Here is an 18,417-nt window from a genome sequence, read left to right as displayed (position 1 = left end):
AGCTCACCTAAGGATGTGTAAAAAATTATGAAGCTATCCAGATGAGAAAAAAATGAAGAAAATATTTTTAAAACACGACCCAAAATTGTAATTTTTTAAAAACCCCACTTCTAAACATAACTGATTGAAGTTGGTGCTCGAAACTTTGAAGGAAATGGATGTAGGTTTCAAAATGGAGGATAAAAAGTGCATCGTTAAAACGTGGGGAAAATAGGGAAAATCTCACCAGCAGATGGCCTTAAGCCGTGAACTGCCACAAACGTGTGTGTGTGTGTGTGGTGGTGGGTGGGTGGGGGGGGGGGTTCATAATATAAAGGAAAAAATGTGTGCAATGGATAACATAAAATTATTGAATGAGAAAGAATAATATAATAAAATAGTACTGAATAAAAAGTCATTCACAGTCAAATGATAAAGTTAGAGCAACCATAGGTCTTCATTCTCGAGATATACAACTTCTCGGATAACATGAGAGAGGAGATATAATGATATACAGGGCATCTCTTCCCCCCCCCCCCCCCCCCCCCAACACCCAACATAAATGTCATGCACCGACTGTTAACGGGATGACTAATCAGCAGAAATGTATAAATTATTTTTCAAAAACTAAAAAAAAAAAAAAAAAAAGAGCTGAAACAGCAACAGTGGGTTGTCCTTCAACTTCACAACAGAAGTTGCCTCAAGCAAGTCAGTGTTTACCATCAAATCCACAATCCGAACAACATCTAGAACTAAGGCGATGATTAACTAAGCTAGAACGCTGAAAAAGCATTTTTGGAAGGGTTTCCAACTCAGAAATACACGGTAGACAGCAAAACAGAACACTTCGATACCAACAGCGAAGGGAAGCCAGATCTTGAATAACAACCGAAACATTGAGGGAGTCTTTTTTTTTTTTTCCCCTCCTTCCTTGTGCTGGGCAGCTGTGACAAAACTATCTTCTATTTCTATTCTGTCATGACACAAAAACTCACCCTTAACACAAATATGACATTCCATAAGTGGGCTCCGACGCCCAGAGTAAAGAAAAGAAAGAAGGAAAAAACAGCTGGAACGGCATTGAATTCGTATAGATCAACTATTCCCTCTCTTATCACGGAGAATTTAAAACATTTGTTGAGGGATAATTTGATGTTCGTGATTCTCACGCTCTTACTTTTAGTCTTACAGAGAAGTTTCCTACCATCTGTGATAAGGCTGCTGGCTAAGTGACTACTGTCGATATTTTTTAACTGTGCACATTATATATTACACCAATACATCATATTAATATCATACAAATATATTTTAATTAACTTTCAAAATCTGTGATAAATTTCTACATGTTATATTAATGTTTTATAAATTTCCTACAGGGAAAATAGAGTATTATTCTATTTTATCCTATCTTAAACCGTGTTGAGAAATTTGAAAATCAGTCTCATAAAGACCTGCTTAACAGTCTAAAGGGTGATGGCGCGCAATGCATTTAGATGCCACGTAACTGTGAGAGAGATTTTAAGTTTAGTGTTAGGTAATATAAAACACTGTTCGTGGAAACGTAAAAGAAGTGTACCGATGTCTTCATCAAGTACGACAGCTTTTGACTACAGCATAAATGCTACTGGGTTCTCAAAGTACAATACCACGTAAAATATGAAAAGCCAGGGGTAGCTGCTCTAAGAGGCATATAGGTCTGCTTTAAAGTTTCTAGCCAAATAATATGTCTTAGTAACACATAGAAATCAGTAGCAAGCAAGTATGGAGTACTTTTCAGACAATGGCCAAATTCATCTAGAAATGATTATATCGATAGCTTTCTCAGTCGAAGCTTATGCTTACACATAATATACATATACATATACAGTCAAACCTGCTTCAACGACCACCTGTTCAAGATAATCACCTGTACAAACAACCATTTCCTGCTTCCCTCGTTGTTTTTTTCCTTATAATATTGTAATGACACAGTCCAAGAGGACAAACCTGTTAAAGATGACCATTCTTCTCCTCAACCACAGGCGGTCCATTTGGGCATGTTCAACTGTATACATATAGATCTATACTATGTAAAAGCATACATAAAATTTCATAAGCCTGCAAGCATGACGGAAAAATATGAACGAAGAGATCCAAATAACTCACATTTTTTTAAAACATTAGCCAACCTATATGTGCTCATTTACAAAATTCCTGGCAAAGAAAGCTAGCGAGTATGCACTCCTACAACTAAGGCCAACCGGTTCAAAAGAATTATTTTCAATAATGCTTGTACGAATCATACTTGTGAAAGGAGGAAGAATAACGATAATAGGATCTCACTGGGCTTCAACATTTGGAGCAGCAACGAGGAACTATTGTACTGTCTACACCCTCAGGACACACTAGATCCAAAAAAGCGTTTGGGACAACCACTGACAATCAAGTCAGTTTGTTTGTTTATTTGTTTGTTTGTTTGTTTATTTGTTTGTTTATTTGTCTGTTTGCTGAGTAAAGAGAAGCACATCGACACAATAAGTGGGAAAGAGTAAGACATACAACAGACTAACAGAAACAACAGAGGATAAAGTAAAGAAGTAAGGCCAACCAGTGGTGCCCCTCCAACCAACCGCAAAAATCAAGCCAGAGAAGATCTGTTCAATACAATGTGTAAGTGGCAAATACAAAGAGAAGAAGAGATTTCAAAAGAGGATTTGAGCTTCACGGAGATACACTGACACAAAAAAGGTCATTTAACGCTGAAAGTAAGATATAAAGACAATGGATAAAGACAGCACTTGGAATGAGATAAAAACGGCACAAACAGACACGCAGAAGGAAAAGTCATTAGAGAAGTATGAAGAGGTACACTGACACTAAATGGTCATTTAGCACTGACAGAAAGATAAAAAGACAGTAGACGGACACAGTGTTCTGAATAGGATAAAAATTGCACAAAAAGAAATGTGGTAAGAAAAATAAAAAGAGAGGTATAAAGAGGCACACTGACAAATAAATGGTTATTAAGTACTGGCAGAAAGACAAGAAAGACAATAGATAAAACAGTACTTGGAATAAAATAAAAATTGCAAAAAACAGAAATGCAAAAGGAAATGCCAAAAGAGAAGTACGGGTTTTAAGAATGCGTACAGCATTCTAGAAGACACACAGAAAATAAAGAGCGCCAAAAAAAATGCTGAACATATTTCAGTCCATCAATAACAATGACCACCCAAATGAGATTCCCATCGTAAAGTAACATTCAAAAATCATTGAAAATTGCAGTTATGACTTTAGCAAGGACAATTACCCCATGAAGAAAAAATTATCACAAAATGATAAGGACTGCAGTCATTTCCCCATAATTTTCTGATTGGCAACAATTCTAAACTCTAAACTGATTGTACATATCATGTTGATCCAGCAAAAAAGATGAGCAATCAACGATGGACCTAGATAAAAATAAAAGCAAAAACTATAAAGTAAAATTCTATCACTTATGAATATTGAACGGATAGAATATAACAACATTACACAACAAACTGCGCACGAACTTCACACTATCTTGTACTGCGTCCGTTTTTCAGGGGGTTTTTTTGTAAAGTATTTTAAAAGCACACTGATTTTCCAGTCGTTAAAAGAACAACAAAACTCCCAAAAGTCAGAAACTGGACAGAGTACAAGATGGACCTCGGTTCACGAAATATCAAAGTACAGAGGCACTAGGACTAAAGCCCATTGCAGGGAGAAGCACTAAAAATACTTGCCAAATGTTGGTCATCTCTTTATACAATTGGCCTGCGACTCCCAATAGCTGCATCTTTCAAAGGTATCTTTAAGCAATTTAGTTCTGCAGTGCATCAGACGAACTGTATACGCTCCCATCCAAGCCCACCCTAAACAACTACATATTTATCCCAAATACCAGTCAAGAAAAAAAGTCTGTGCAATTAAAAAGAACAACAAAATATGAAAACTAACAAGACACAACAACAACAACAACAACCACAACAACCACAACAACGACAAAAACTTATAGAATAAACAAACATTCGGTCATTTGTTTCCCACCTAAACAACATCCTAAACTGCTATTAGGAACAGTTAGGAAAATATTTTCCACTCTCTACAATAAGGCATAGAATTAAAGGGCATGAACCCAATGACTGCTAGAACATCAAACATACTTTCTGTGCTGAAAACACAACATCGTTTAAACATTTAATCAATTTTTGCAAAGATTTAACCAAACAATGATTAAGTCACAAATAACAATTATTTATCTGAACTGTACTTCTTAAACAGTAAGCATGAACACAGAATGAAAAAAGATTTTTTAAAGAGACCAAAAAATCCAAACTGAAAAGGTTGGACAGGCCATGCAAGCATCGGCACTACTTACGAATGCGCAAGAAGAAAAGGGCGGTGAGGCATGCATGTGGCGTTAGTACGGGTACGAGTAGGAGTTCTTGTGGTCGTGACCGCTAGCATGCAGGGCTGGGTAGGCCGAGGAGAGATCATGGTGTTGGTTGGGGTAGTGCTGGTGGTGCCGACTGCCCTTCTGATTGTAAGACGGGCCCACCGCATACGCCGATATACCTGGGTGGTGACGGTGCTCGTCATAGGGCGGGGGCGCGTGCTGGGGCCCGTAGCCCTTGCTCTCCGGGCTGTACGCAGAATTGGTCTGGCCCGACTGCTGCGGGGCTGGGTAAGAGGAGGAGGGGTAGGAACCTCTGCTGTGCCGGCTACGGGGTTCTTCCACACTACCAACAAGGTAAGAGGGTGAGTGGGGAGAAGGTGAAGCAGAAAAGGAAGAGGGTGGGGGTGATTGGAAACGGGGGACGGGGAGGAATGGGGAAGGGCAAGGGGAGAGGGACAAAGGTAAAGGATAGATGAGAACAAATCATTAGATCTCGAACAAAGCAAAAGGTGAGAAACCAGCACAGCATTCTCTCAAGACAAAAAAAAAACCAACATGCAAAGAGAACTCAAGGACTTGATCAATACAAAACAACTCTTGTACACTTTTGCTTTCTCCCTTCCATGCCTGACACAACGTTTTCAGAGAGGACATAATTATCTCAATCGTCTCGTTCCCTTTTATAAGATTTCAGTTTGCTTTGTCTTAGAGACACTTTTCTTTGAATCGGGAAATTATAGTGAGACACCTTTTTCCATATGTGTAAGGATGCCCTAATCAATTACTCTACACTTTTAGGGCGTTCAGAAAGAGAGCACTTGGTACCCCATCAAGGTACTGGGTTGAGATGAAGAAGATTTTGGGGAGGACAATACATGTTTAGATCATGCTCAGATTCAGACCCCAAACTTCTCATATTTGGCAGAGTAGGTTGATCAACTGCATCACAGAAGTCCACACTTAAAGCATTCCAAAGTGGCTGCTTCCACACTTACAAGAATGAAATGAACTATGTCAATTCTTTCATCCCCTTTTTGAGAATGTTGTCAAACTTCAAGACCTAAAAGAAAACTACAGAAGCAGCCAATGAAAACCATTCTTTTTTTTCTTTTCTTTTTAATGTTGATGATTTTCATCAATTCTCTTTGACTGTCAGAATATCATGACAACTATTACATTGGAATGAGAACCATTCTTTTGTTAATGTAGATGTTTTATGTCCATTCTCTTGGACTTTGAGAATATCATGACAACTATTACATTGGAATGAGAACCATTCTTTTGTTAATGTAGATGTTTTATGTCCATTCTCTTGGACTTTGAGAATATCATGACAACTATTACATTGGAATGAGAACCATTCTTTTGTTAATGTAGATGTTTTATGTCCATTCTCTTGGACTTTGAGAATATCATGACTACTATTACATTGGAATGAGAACCATTCTTTTGTTAATGTAGATGTTTTACGTCCATTCTCTTGGACTTTGAGAATATCATGACTACTATTACACAGGAATCAAAACCATTCTCTTCTCTTTATATTGCAGGTGTTTTACATCCATTCTCTTTGACTGTGAGTACAATATCATGACTACTATTACAATGGAACCTCTTTTTTTTTTTTTAGCGACACCTTTTGAGGCGCCAAAAGGAACCACGTCTTAACCACTTTTAAAAAATGAATCTCAGGTAGAGAAAAAAAAAGAGAACTGGCCAGGCAATCTAACAAACACTTGAATCAAAAGAATGCTAGATTGATTAAACACTTGAAGAAGGCCCTCATCAAATCACACTTTTTGTCAGTAAACCAATCAGGCTCCCATGACAGAAGAGGCTAAAAAGTTGTAATTAATAATTGTAGGTGCTTTACACCCAACCAATCAACACTATTTAGATCATTGAAGGGGAGGGCGGCTTCCACTCTGCCTATCAGGGCCAAACCAGGCTGAAAGGGATACAACACCCCGGCAGAAAGACGGGAGGTACTCAACAAAAATTCACCCCACAAGGAAATCGAACTCACGTGTTCTGCGTGTGATGGAGAAGAGGTATGCTGAAGGAAATAAAAATTGAAATGACAACACTTCATGGAAATTACCAAGATATATGACCAACACAATGTCCTGGACAGGAAACCAGAAGCAAAGGAAGACTCCAGAAGAAAATGATCAGGAAAAGATCTTTTTCAAAAACCTTGCAGTTTGAAGGCCAGGGTACGAGATATATCATGCAGAGAGACTCCCGAAAACAGTGTTTGATCATACAGTCATAAATGAACCTGACGCTCAGCAATTGCCGGGTAATGTACCAAAAGAAATACTGTAAAAACAATAATAGTGGTGCGTAACCTGCAGTGATCACTGGCGCCCATATGACCTTATGCAGTTGCGAGTGCCGTAAAACCTCTACTAAAACAAAAGTAGTGATCACAAGATGTACAAATTTGTACAGGACACAGCCTGGAGCCAAGTGGGTCGTCCCCAAGCAATAACTTCCCATCGTGAGTGAAAAGGCGGTAGAAAAACATCTTTCAAACACAGCATGCTACTCCAGTTCACAGGGACAGAAGTAAAAGAAAACTGTAAATGGTTTCGAGTCATGGGATGTCAACATAACAGAACTCTCTCTCTCTCTCTCTCTCTCTCTCTCTCTCTCTCTCTCTCTCTCTCTCTCTCTTCCTCCCTTTTTAATTCGCTCTCTTCCTTCCTCCCCTCCTCTTTCTCTCACTACACTTCTCTCTTATCTATATCTATTTATCTCTCTTTCTCTCTCCCCCATATATCTCTCTCTCTCTCTCTCTCTCAACTTCTCCACCTCTCCCTCTCCCTCATCCAGCATCAGTTACCAGAGTAAACATTTAAAACTAAACCCTACACCATGTTGATATCATGGGGAAATGGTATTGGTTTAACATCTCTATCAATGCTATTAGGTTATTTAAAAAGATGGACCTCCGAATTTATTGTCCATCTCCAAAACAACCTAGCCAAATAGGAAATTCATGTTAAGGGCCTTTCCCACGGACTAAACGTCAGACCAAGCTGAGGCTCAAATCCCTAAAACCCGCAATCTCACTATTGAAGGTCCAGTTGCCTAATCACTAGAATACCAATGCCACCTATAAACTCCCATACAAGAATCACAGGAATAGTTCCTTCAATGCAGATGATTGGCTTAAGACAAAATTGTAGAAGAAGATCCAGGCATGGTGAAAATCTGATATTATCTCCTGCATAATACTGAACTGCACTGGACAACTCTAAGAGCAAAAAGTCTCTCGAACAACACATGATAAAAGGTATTTATCACAGAAGAGTTTTATGATTAAAGGCATTCCTGATCCCTCACAGAAGAGTTTTATAACAAAAGGCATTCATGATCCATCATAGAAGAGTTTTATGATTTAGAAAGTAACAGAAGAACGGCTTAAGTTGCACGGCAGGACTAGAAGCTGGTGCCATTCCAATAGACCACACACCATTACCTTGCCAGGCAACATTCGTAAATGCCGATGATGAAATAAAGCAGGAAGAAAATAATATGCAGGCCCCGCACTTAACTCAAAGCATCGCTTAGCACAGCATAAGAGAAACGATGAAACTATTTCGGGACGGTCCAAGAACGTGCCTCGGGTGTGTGTGGGATTGTGAGTGTGTCTCGAGTGTGCGTGGGATTGTGTGTGTGTGTGGGATTGTGTGTGTGTGTGGGATTGTGTGTGTGTGTGTGTGTGTGTGTGTGTGTGTGTGTGTGTGTGTGTGTGTGCGTGTGTGTGTGTGTGTGTGTGTGGGTGGGTGTGTGTGTGTGGGTGTGGGTGTGTGTGTGTGTGTGTTCGCATGCATCTGTGTGTGCCTGAGAATATGTGAAGGAGTAAGGGTCTGTATTTGTGTCTGTAAAAGTATTGTGTCTATTATGAGATGGACTTTGAAAGAAGCAAAGAAGCACCAGCGGCAGCTGACAGTCAAATGAAAAACTTGGGAATGCATTTGCAGGATGAAAAGGGAGTCACAGAAAATCCTTGCTAAATTCAACAACATATAACCCATCTGAAGCAAAGATGATATATCAGCTGCTCTTGAAAACTGGCATGAGCTCAAATGAAGCTACAAACATCTGCTTAGTGGCATAACATAAGACTACACGGATATTGAAATTGTGAGAGGTATTCACTACTGCCAGAACAAAGTACAAATGATAAGTTCATAAGATGTTATCATATCAGCGTAACTTTTTTATTAATAAAGCTTACAAAATATTGCATTCCCTATGTACACACAACTATCAGCAGAGATAATATTGACCTCCAGAATCTTCACAAATGTGTGAGACCAGAGACAGAACGGTAAGACAGAAATAACAATGTGAACTGAAAAGGTTGGGGAATAACATTATCAGGGGAGAAAGGCGTGAGGGAGGGGGGGGGGGATGCCGCACAACATAAAAGGATTAAATGCAGAGGAGTGGGGGATAAACTTAAGACAGAAAAAAAAAACTCAAATAAAGCGGAACCGATCTCCCATTAGTGCTCACAGTGTCCACTTTTCCTGTAATGACCTAGAACGTTTCGTCTTTTTCAGCAGTATAATTCGTATGCCCTGTCTCCTTGGAATCTCTGAACAACAACAACAAAGACAATTCAATTCAGGTCATGTTATTTAATGTGGGGGGGGGGGGAGGAGTTGTTTGGGATTTGTTCTACCTACAATACACTCTTGAATCCTGGCACTAACCAAAGTTTTGCATTGGATTCCCATACATGTGAAAACACAAACTACTTTAGTTTGCTATGATGATTTTTCTTCTTTCCAGTCTCCAACTTTTCCCTGATAAAAAACTCGAGACACAATCCATATCCAGCAGTTTTTCCACATCATTATTCCACGAGCCTTTATCATTTATCTGCTCTATCTGCTTAAAGCAGGGGGATACTTCTATTTAACTAAAAGAAATACACTTCCACAACTGCTTAACCTAGTTGACTTTTACGACTTTTTAACACTGTTCAATTCATCGCTATACTTCTGATAAGAAAGGATGACTAGCATGACACAAGTCTCTATAGCATAAGGTGTTCTTTCTCATCCATAAGATTTCCTTGATAAAAACTTTTTCAAAGCCCAAAACACTATCCTTTCAGCAAGAGAAAAGTAAACGCAATAATAATCCTTAATGCCACAAGTACAGGCATCCCCTTGATGTATTCAGACGAGTCCGTGTATGCAACCTACACACTCATTGTGCCTACTTCAGTGGGACAGCTATGGATACTGTGGGTATATTATTTCCATGAAATCTGAGATCTACTGAAACGATGAAACGAGTCTCGTTAGCTCCTGGGTCCGAAAACACATGAAGCAGACAGAGATCTTCTGTGCTTAAAAAATTACAAAAACAATATCTCAAATACTTTTATTCAACCACTTCGTGCTATTCACAATTGGCAACCAGTACAAATCAGCAATGAGAATGATCGTGTTTGATTTTACGTGATTTCTAACAGTGAGTCTCTTTTTTTCTCATTCTATTGCATTTTAGTTAGCTTCCTTTTTAATGCTTGTTTGGTTTATGGATTTATCTCTCTTCAACCATGTCTGAAAGGCGTGACGCTGTTTAGTTGGGAACCAACATTGACAATAGTTCTCTTTGATAGATTTTCCATTCTTCCTGTCTCAACAAAATAGCTGTGACCACATCAGAAATGTACAGAAAACACAGGTTCTTCTCCAAACTGTGATCACACAAGAACACACATTTGAGTGCACATCCACAGACACATACATACACACCCATCAGACAGAACAGTTAAATCCAGCTATACATGAAAGGAACCGCAAGAATAAAATTGACATGAGAGTGGAGAAATGCTGCAGCAGAATGACCACCTTGAAGAATACTTGAAAAATATCAGAGCAGTTAGTTGTTAATATTTTTTCTTTTTGGTTAGAATCAAAATAAACCAGTCCAAAAATGAGAACCAAAAAATCATCCCGTTAAAAAAAGTAACCCTCTGATTTTAAGAAAATGTGAACCAACTTTTATAAATAAAAAGGAACCTTCAATTTGGCTCCTTTTCTTTCAACTTTGCACAAGAATTAGAATAAAAAGTCCCAGAAAAGAACATTATTCAAACCATCTAAGCATTTGCCTTGACATAAAATCATCATGACACTTTAGCAAAACAATAGGTCTCAACAAGCCAGTAGACAGGGTGAGATACACTGAATTAACCTTCATCTCAGACACAACCAAGCTACACTGGTCGAAAGACGCGAGAACTTCTCACACAACTCAAGTTCAAGAATACACGTTTAAGGTTTCGAACCTTAGTCTAAATTATACTTTTAAGGGAAGTTGATATTCCTCTCCATTACTGACCCAGTGCAATTAGTTTGGGCATTCCAAGGTGTGCTTGTTATCCGCAGGCCATACAGCAAGTTTCACTCATTTCAGACTACAAGGCACAGAACTGGAAAACTGCATGCTGGCATTCAGTTGAAATACACGTAACAATGGTGTATCAAACAAAAGGCCAAAGCTTGGAGACATAACCAATCACTTCTGTCTCTGTATTTCAGTTATTCAAAACTTCTCCAGCCTGGCCTGTCTTGTGTGTCTATATATCAGCACTTGGCCTTACAGTTTTTTCTGCCGGCAAACAAATGCACTCTCCGCCCAAGCGAGAAACTGCAATTATATGCATTCCCTTGCTATGAACTCATACAAGAAACAGGAAAGCTATTAAACAATGATGGCAATCTTTGCTCTAGCAGTGAATTTAAGGGGCCAGCTACAAATTCTGATGATAATCCCAAGACATATTGTCCACAAAATTTGAGATCTACTTTCACAGGGGTTTTTTTTTCATGCCTAGGTCTGAGAATTCATGAAGTAAACACTTTGCTCTTTGACTAAATCTCAAGAAAACAATATTTTGGAGACTCAAACTCAGCCACTTTGCGCTCTGTACATCTGGTAATCAGTACAAATGTTCATTCCGCAATTACACTCCAAAAGCACACTTCAACAGTAACAAGTTTAAGACAATATTCTGCTCAACTAATTAGTACAACCAGTAATTAATCACATGATAAGCTTTTTCTACAGTGTCAATTTTCAAGGCATAAAAGCTGGCCAAAAGACTAGTATGCAAAGTTAAAGTTAACACTTATTCTCGGTTAGTCACTGACTAGCTATCACCAGTATTATTCACAACTTGTTTCAAGTAAATTGAAGTTTACAACGGTAAAGAAGTAAAAAATAAAAAATAAAAAAATAAAACTTCAAGATTTTTCAACAGAAAACCTTTCAAAGAAGCTTAAAAAACACATATTCTCACCTGGTCAAGGGGTAGGTATCGCTGGAATGTCCTCCATACATTGGGTAGTTTCTGTCCATAGAGAAAAGAAGAAATCATGTCATGAACACTCAAGATGTACAAATCAATTATTCCCTGTCATACTTTCGTTTATCTTATTTCAAGTGTTCAGATTTATCAACTTGTCGTTTTAATCCCTCCCACACACAGTACAAGCAAATCACAGCAAAGATTTTGGTAAACAACAGTTTAAATTTCTTAAGATAGTCCAGTTAGAAAATTCAAACTTCTGAAAGAGACTCAATAATATAAAATTTCTTTATAAAAATTTCCAATAATATTCCAAACAAGAAGCAAAATCCATGTTTTTCGAATCACATGTTTATATTAAATCAGTTTGGCAAAAAATAAAAAACCCTCTCGACATCAGTGGTGTATCTATATTGATGGGGTTCAATTATTCATTAGAACTAAACATTAAACTTCTCACACAAATAGGGCTCTGATTTAGTTATCCAATTTCTCCTGACATGACCATTTTTTACGCAAAAAACTAAGTCTCATGAAAACAAAACTGATAAGAGAAATAACACAGCTTAATGAAACGACAAAAGAATCGGGCCTTATTCAGAACGTACATGACAGATGAATCAATTTACTTACGGGTCGTCAAAATCCTTCTCATACTCCTGCTCACGTCTGTACTGGCTAGCCAAGAGCACGGCAAAGATTAGACAAGGGATAAAGAAAAACAGGCACCATCCAAAGCTGAACCACAAGCCATTCTGAAAACAAGACAACGATTTCATTTTGCTGAGACACAAAACTTTCTTTGATTTACTTATTGTCAATATTCGACTTTGTCATCAATTTTTTTTTAAACAACAGCTTTTTTGGGTTTTAACTTTCGATATTGAGTAAAGAGAAGCATATCGACACTAGAACTGTCATATAGAGCAGGGAAGAAAAACAGACAGAAACAACAGAGGGTTATAGTAGAGGGTTTTACGGCGCTCACAACTGCATAAGGTCATATGAGCGCAACAAAGGGTTAGAAAAGAAGTATGACCTACCAGTGGCGCCCTCCAACAACCTACAACCAGTACTGTATATAGCAAAGCATTAACTCACTCAATCCTGAGACCGAGAAAATTCGGTTCTATAGTTTTGTTCTGTATACTACTAGTTATTTCGTTTCGCCTCAAGTTTTATATACGGTCAATTTATTATTTCCCCGGCCAATTCTGCCTTGAGGGAGCTGGAATTTTGTTTCAACTGTCATTACACATGGAGATATTACGGTTTTCAATTGAGGCACTTTCAGCACTTTTGTTCACATTGATCAGCTGAGCATGTCTCGCAATGGATTCTCTTTGCCTTTCTCACATATACATTTTTTTTAAATTCTTGAAAGTATTCAACAGTCTTCATTGTACATGACATACAATATATAGATCTAGACACTAACAAGCATATTTGAATATCAATGTAGGCTTGCACTTGCTCATTCATCCGTGAAAAAAAATTACAAGCCCCTAAAAATGACAAATTTGTACAACATCCCAAAGCAAACTTCTAAAACTACATACTTCAAAATTGGTATGTCTAAAGAACCATCTGAGGTTGCTATTTGTGCCATATTTCAAAGCAACTGGATTATATTTATGGTTACTAGAGGGCCCTTACATAAGCGCCAAAATGGCCTGCTTCTGGGTAAAATTCCGGGAAAAACTCCCCGAACCGGGCGAGTTAAAAATCAAAATCAAAGAAGTAATCCACTCCTTCTTCTCCAAGTGCCAGAGATGAAGAAAACATTTCCCTGCCTCAGAATTACAACGTTCTATCTGCTCAGTACCTAGTTTTGAGAATTTAACATCCATTTCCGATACGACTGAGCCAAATGCGTGGACAGTATTAAAAGCTCCCCACAAACATCATCATCATCATCCCAGTCCCAGCTTTTTTTTTTTTTCTTCTTCTTCTCATCCTCCCAACTTACAAAAAATTCTTCCCATAATTATTATTTCTTGCTTTTTAGTTTTTTAAAGAGGTAAATACATAAATAAATCGCCTGTGCCGTCTATTGTTCTCGTAATCATAACACACTGGGCTCAAAATAGGTATAGCTGGTCTCCCCACAAACACCCAAGTTACAAATGTCCTGTTCAGGACCAGAACCAGGGCCATCCACTCCGCATTCCGGCATGATAATAACTGAACTAACAGGTGTGCCCTACACAGATGGAACATACAAAAATATCAAACGTTTCTGTTAGAGTTTTACAGCATTTGCAACATAAAAAATGTCATATCAGGGCCGAAGATAAGGTGTTACAAGAGAGTAACAAACACAAAAAAAAAAAAAAGAATAAGGGAAAATAAGGACAACAGATGTTTGATAGGAAAGAAGGAGCAAAACAACACCAGAGCACCCTCCAACCACCCGCCAGGAGGGGAGATAAGGACGACAGATGGTTGATAGGAAAGAAGGAGCACACCACAAGGGAGCTCGTGCCAACCACCCACCCACTATAGTATATGTAACACAACTGTCACTCACCACAGGATCAAGTCCCAGAACACAAGCCGAATCAGTCAGGGTGTAGACAGCTGCTACCAGGGGCTCGCATTTGACCAAATTAGTACGCACCTGAGCACACAGAGAGTAATAATAATAATAATAATGAATAGCATTTGTATAGTGCATATCCCCGCTAAACAGCAGGTTCTATGCGCTTTACACTACATTAGTACCCCAGCAGACCATAGAACACTCCGAAACATTCTCAGCTTCCCGGGAAGCATACCCTGCAAGCAGCTGATGAAGCGCTCAAACACTAACAAACTGACAAGATCTTTCGCTGTCTATAGCCCGGTACCCATTCCCACCTGGGTGAAGTGAGGAAAATTTGTGTAAACTGCCTTTCCCAATGACACAACGTCGGGCCCCTGACGGGATTCGAACCCATGACCTTACGGTTGCGAGTCCGAGAGCCTAACCACTAGGCCACCGACGTAGAGGAGAGTCAAACAGTAACTCGGTTTTATATACACACCACCTTTCATTGAAATGGATAATATTACGGGCACAAGATTAATAATTCACAAAATGTATTTGTGAGGCAGCGTGGTGGAATCAGGCTCTCGTCAATTTTTAGGCACATAGAATTATTGGTATCATCTTAAAGCATGTTCATTTGTCTTTATTTGGTTTTAAAAAATATCCATTTATCTTTAATACAAGTCGAGATATTTGTGAATGAAGGAGGTGGGGGTCACCTGTTTTCAGAGGTAAAATTAGTGAGAAAATGGCCGCCAAAGATAAGTTATTTCCTTAGCTTAGGAGTCCGTGGTAACTGAAAATTTACATCTATTGTGTCTTTAATCAACGTTTTTCAGAAAAATCCACACAGACATGAGTTCTTTAACGAGCATGAAAGGTGTTGAGCCAAAAAAACTACATTTTGATAAAAATTCACAAACCTGCGGAAAAATGCAAGTTTCTTCACTTTGATTATTTTGACGAGAGCCTGATTCCACCACGCTGCCTCACATATTATTACGCAGACCATAGAACACTATGAAAAATTCTCAGCTTCCCGGGAAGCATGCAGTGCAAGCAGCTGAGGAAGCGCTCAAACACTAACAAACTGACAAGATCTTTCGCTGTCTATACGCTTTACACTACATTAGTACCCCAGCAGACCATAGAACACTCCGAAACATTCTCAGCTTCCCGGGAAGCATACCCTGCAAGCAGCTGATGAAGCGCTCAAACACTAACAAACTGACAAGATCTTTCGCTGTCTATAGCCCGGTACCCATTCCCACCTGGGTGAAGAGAGGAAAATTTGTGTAAAATGCCTTTCCCAATGACACAACGTCGGGCCCCTGACGGGATTCGAACCCATGACCTTACGGTTGCGAGTCCGAGAGCCTAACCACTAGGCCACCGACGTAGAGGAGAGTCAAACAGTAACTCGGTTTTATATACACACCGCCTTTCATTGAAACGGATAATATTACGGGCACAAGATTAATAATTCAGAAAATGTATTTATCTTTGTCAGCCTTTTCTTTGTTTTCATTTTTAATTGGTGGGGGGTCTTTTTCTGTTAAGGGGGTTGCAATATTCGAAAATTTGCACCCCTGTGGAATTTTTCATAACAAGCAAAAATGTTTTCATAATTTTAAACCTGTTTCACAGGACTCAGTGAAAAAGATCATACTGTCATCACCACCGAAGTCCTGCTGCCTTGACCCTATCCCGACACTTTTATAAGTCAACCATCTTGACGTTGTTACAGATTTGTGAACGCGTCATGCATCTGTATACCAGAAGTAAGTATGCTTGTCGGTGAGGGATCATCAAAACAGAACAACCGCGACAAAAACATCATAATACCTGCTCTTTAACTCTCTTCACACTTGAGTTGGTCGTAGCGATGATACTGTCAGCCAGCTTTGTTATTTCCTGTAAATACAAACACATGGACACAGATGTGAGTTTGATCAGTGTGAATCCAAGCTGCCGGAATGAAACACAGACCGACAAAATGATCCGTTTATCTTCTTTATCAGATATCCGTATCAGACAGCAAGAATAAAACTCATCCGACTAGGAGTTAACCTCTCTTACTCACGCAACAATCTGGTATACAATAGCGGAGTACACATCCATTCTTTAATTTTTTTTTAAACCAATCCCTCTTTTCCAAAAGCAATTCTTTGAATATCTTGATAACGACTCTAAATAATCTTACGATTTCGATAGAGCACATAGTACATTTGGTTTCTGACCTCTTGGTCTTAGTAACTCAAAACAGCCAAAAATGTCAGATAAAACTTTGTAATTTTGAGGTAACGAAATATTACGTGATACTAACTCAAACTGCCTAAATAGTTGGTCAACTTGTTTGTTCGTTTGAGTAAACAGAAGCACATCCACACAATAATGGTCATTTAGTGTTGGGAAAAAGACAGACAGACAGACAGACAGACAGACAGACAGACAGACAGACAGACAGACAGAGACAGACAGACAGACAAAAACAGCAGAAGGAAAGTAAATAGGAAGGACGTAAAAGTGGCATGCTCCGACCAGCCGCAGTTAGACAGCAAGTATATTCACATAATATCAAAAAGACACCGTGCAACTTAAAATTTAGAAACTAATAAATTCTTTTTTTTTTTAAAAACAACCCTATCACGATGTCAACACATAAGTACACTTGTTGCAACACATTATATTTAGATATCACACACGTTTCTGCAAGTAATCATAAGCAGCATTTGTACAGCATAAATTCCTACTCAACAGCAAGCTTAATTGGATCCATACTAAGCCCTTTCACAATAAAAAAAAACCACCCAAAAAAAACTCACAAAAAAAATTTTCAAAGCCGCAACTCCGTCTTTCAAGTACTCCAACAACACAACAAAGGCAAAATTGCATACTTACATTCTTGATCAAATCATCTTTGTTCGAATTAAAGTCTGTTTGTGCACCCTCTAAGTCTGTGATCAGCTTCAACACGGAGCTCTGAAAAGGGGACCCCAGAAAAAAACCAAAAACATGCAGATTATGAGCACTCAACATTTTACAAAAATATGCAAACGATACAAAAGTCTTGCTGTCAAAGGTGAAAGACAAAATATACAAAACGACTTTCAATTAAAGCATCAGAGGGGTGATATGCACAAAAATTAGAGAAAGAATTTCAAACAGGCAGGAAACTTTTGGTTTTTCCAATTTCACTGTTTTGACGAGTGCCTGATTTCACCATGATGCCTCGCATATTATTCTACGATTCATAAAATATTGATTCCCGATTTCTGAAGAAACAGTACTTAGCATGTGCTTCCCTCATTGTGCTCCAAATGTCTAATCCTGATACAAGAGTACTCTGAAAGGTCCACTCATGAAGAAGAAGAGGAGGACGAGGAGGAGGACGAGGAGGAGGACGAGGAGGACGAGGAGGAGGAGAAGGAGGAGGAGTAGGAGGAGAATATGCAGTTATAAAGTGCAAATCCACAGTCAAAAGCATGCTCCATGCATTTTACAAATAAAGGATAAAGGAAAACAGGACATTCAATGCTGTATTCTATCTATCCTTCACTATCTCCTACCTACAAATGTGTGTGTGTGTGTGAGTGTGTGTGTGTGTGTGTGTGTGTGTGTGTGTGTGTGTGCATGTCTGTCTGTATTTCAGTGTCTAGGTTTCTTTGTCTCTGTCTCAGAAAAGTCGGCCCTATCCTGAACACATTCCTATCGAGCCAAACTGACTTCCACCTAGTTCCACGTTGTCCTAATTTGTGCACTTATGCACCCTACCCCCCAACAGAACACCCCTATCCCAACCTACGCCATATCAGATTGAGCACCCCTTTCCCCAATGCGCCCCCCCTCCCCCACATCACTGCTTACTTTATCTTTGATCTGTTACTTCTACAGACCTCTCTCTCTCTCTCTCTTAAGACCGATTGGGCACGTTCCTCAATCGATCGATGGAAAGAGAAGAACCCGCACCATCTGTTCCTTCCGACCGGTCCCCACTCTCCGCTGCCTAGAACCCTCTGCCTCTGTTTGCCAACGATCAATCGGGCTGACACAAGCTAAATAGATCGTCCAAGGCTTTGACTTTTTAGGGGTTTTCTTGTTACAGATGCCCCCCCTCCCCCAACCAACCAATCCCAAATTCCCTCCTAACAGAATTCCCACTTC

At 39.1% G+C, this 18,417-nt stretch overlaps 1 protein-coding gene across 3 annotated transcripts in view; it reads right to left on the bottom strand.

Moving 5' to 3' along the window:
* LOC101847187 (prominin-1) overlaps window positions 1-18,417 on the bottom strand; it is a gene marked incomplete at its 5' end in the record, with an annotated part of 88,074 nt that overhangs the window by 10,654 nt on the left and 59,003 nt on the right. For 2 of the 3 annotated variants that reach the window (XM_035969673.1, XM_013082324.2), the window contains 6 exon segments: window positions 4,558-4,721; window positions 11,715-11,765; window positions 12,357-12,478; window positions 14,254-14,343; window positions 16,099-16,167; window positions 17,155-17,235. In XM_035969673.1, the coding sequence (XP_035825566.1) occupies window positions 4,558-4,721; window positions 11,715-11,765; window positions 12,357-12,478; window positions 14,254-14,343; window positions 16,099-16,167; window positions 17,155-17,235 (577 nt within the window). 3 annotated transcript variants of the gene reach the window in all.

This window comes from Aplysia californica, unplaced genomic scaffold, assembly GCF_000002075.1.
Source record: "Aplysia californica isolate F4 #8 unplaced genomic scaffold, AplCal3.0 scaffold00169, whole genome shotgun sequence".
Taxonomy (NCBI): Eukaryota; Metazoa; Mollusca; class Gastropoda; order Aplysiida; family Aplysiidae; genus Aplysia; species Aplysia californica.
The sequence above is the reverse complement of the archived record's forward strand: the minus strand, read 5'-3'. Positions and strand labels throughout refer to the sequence as shown.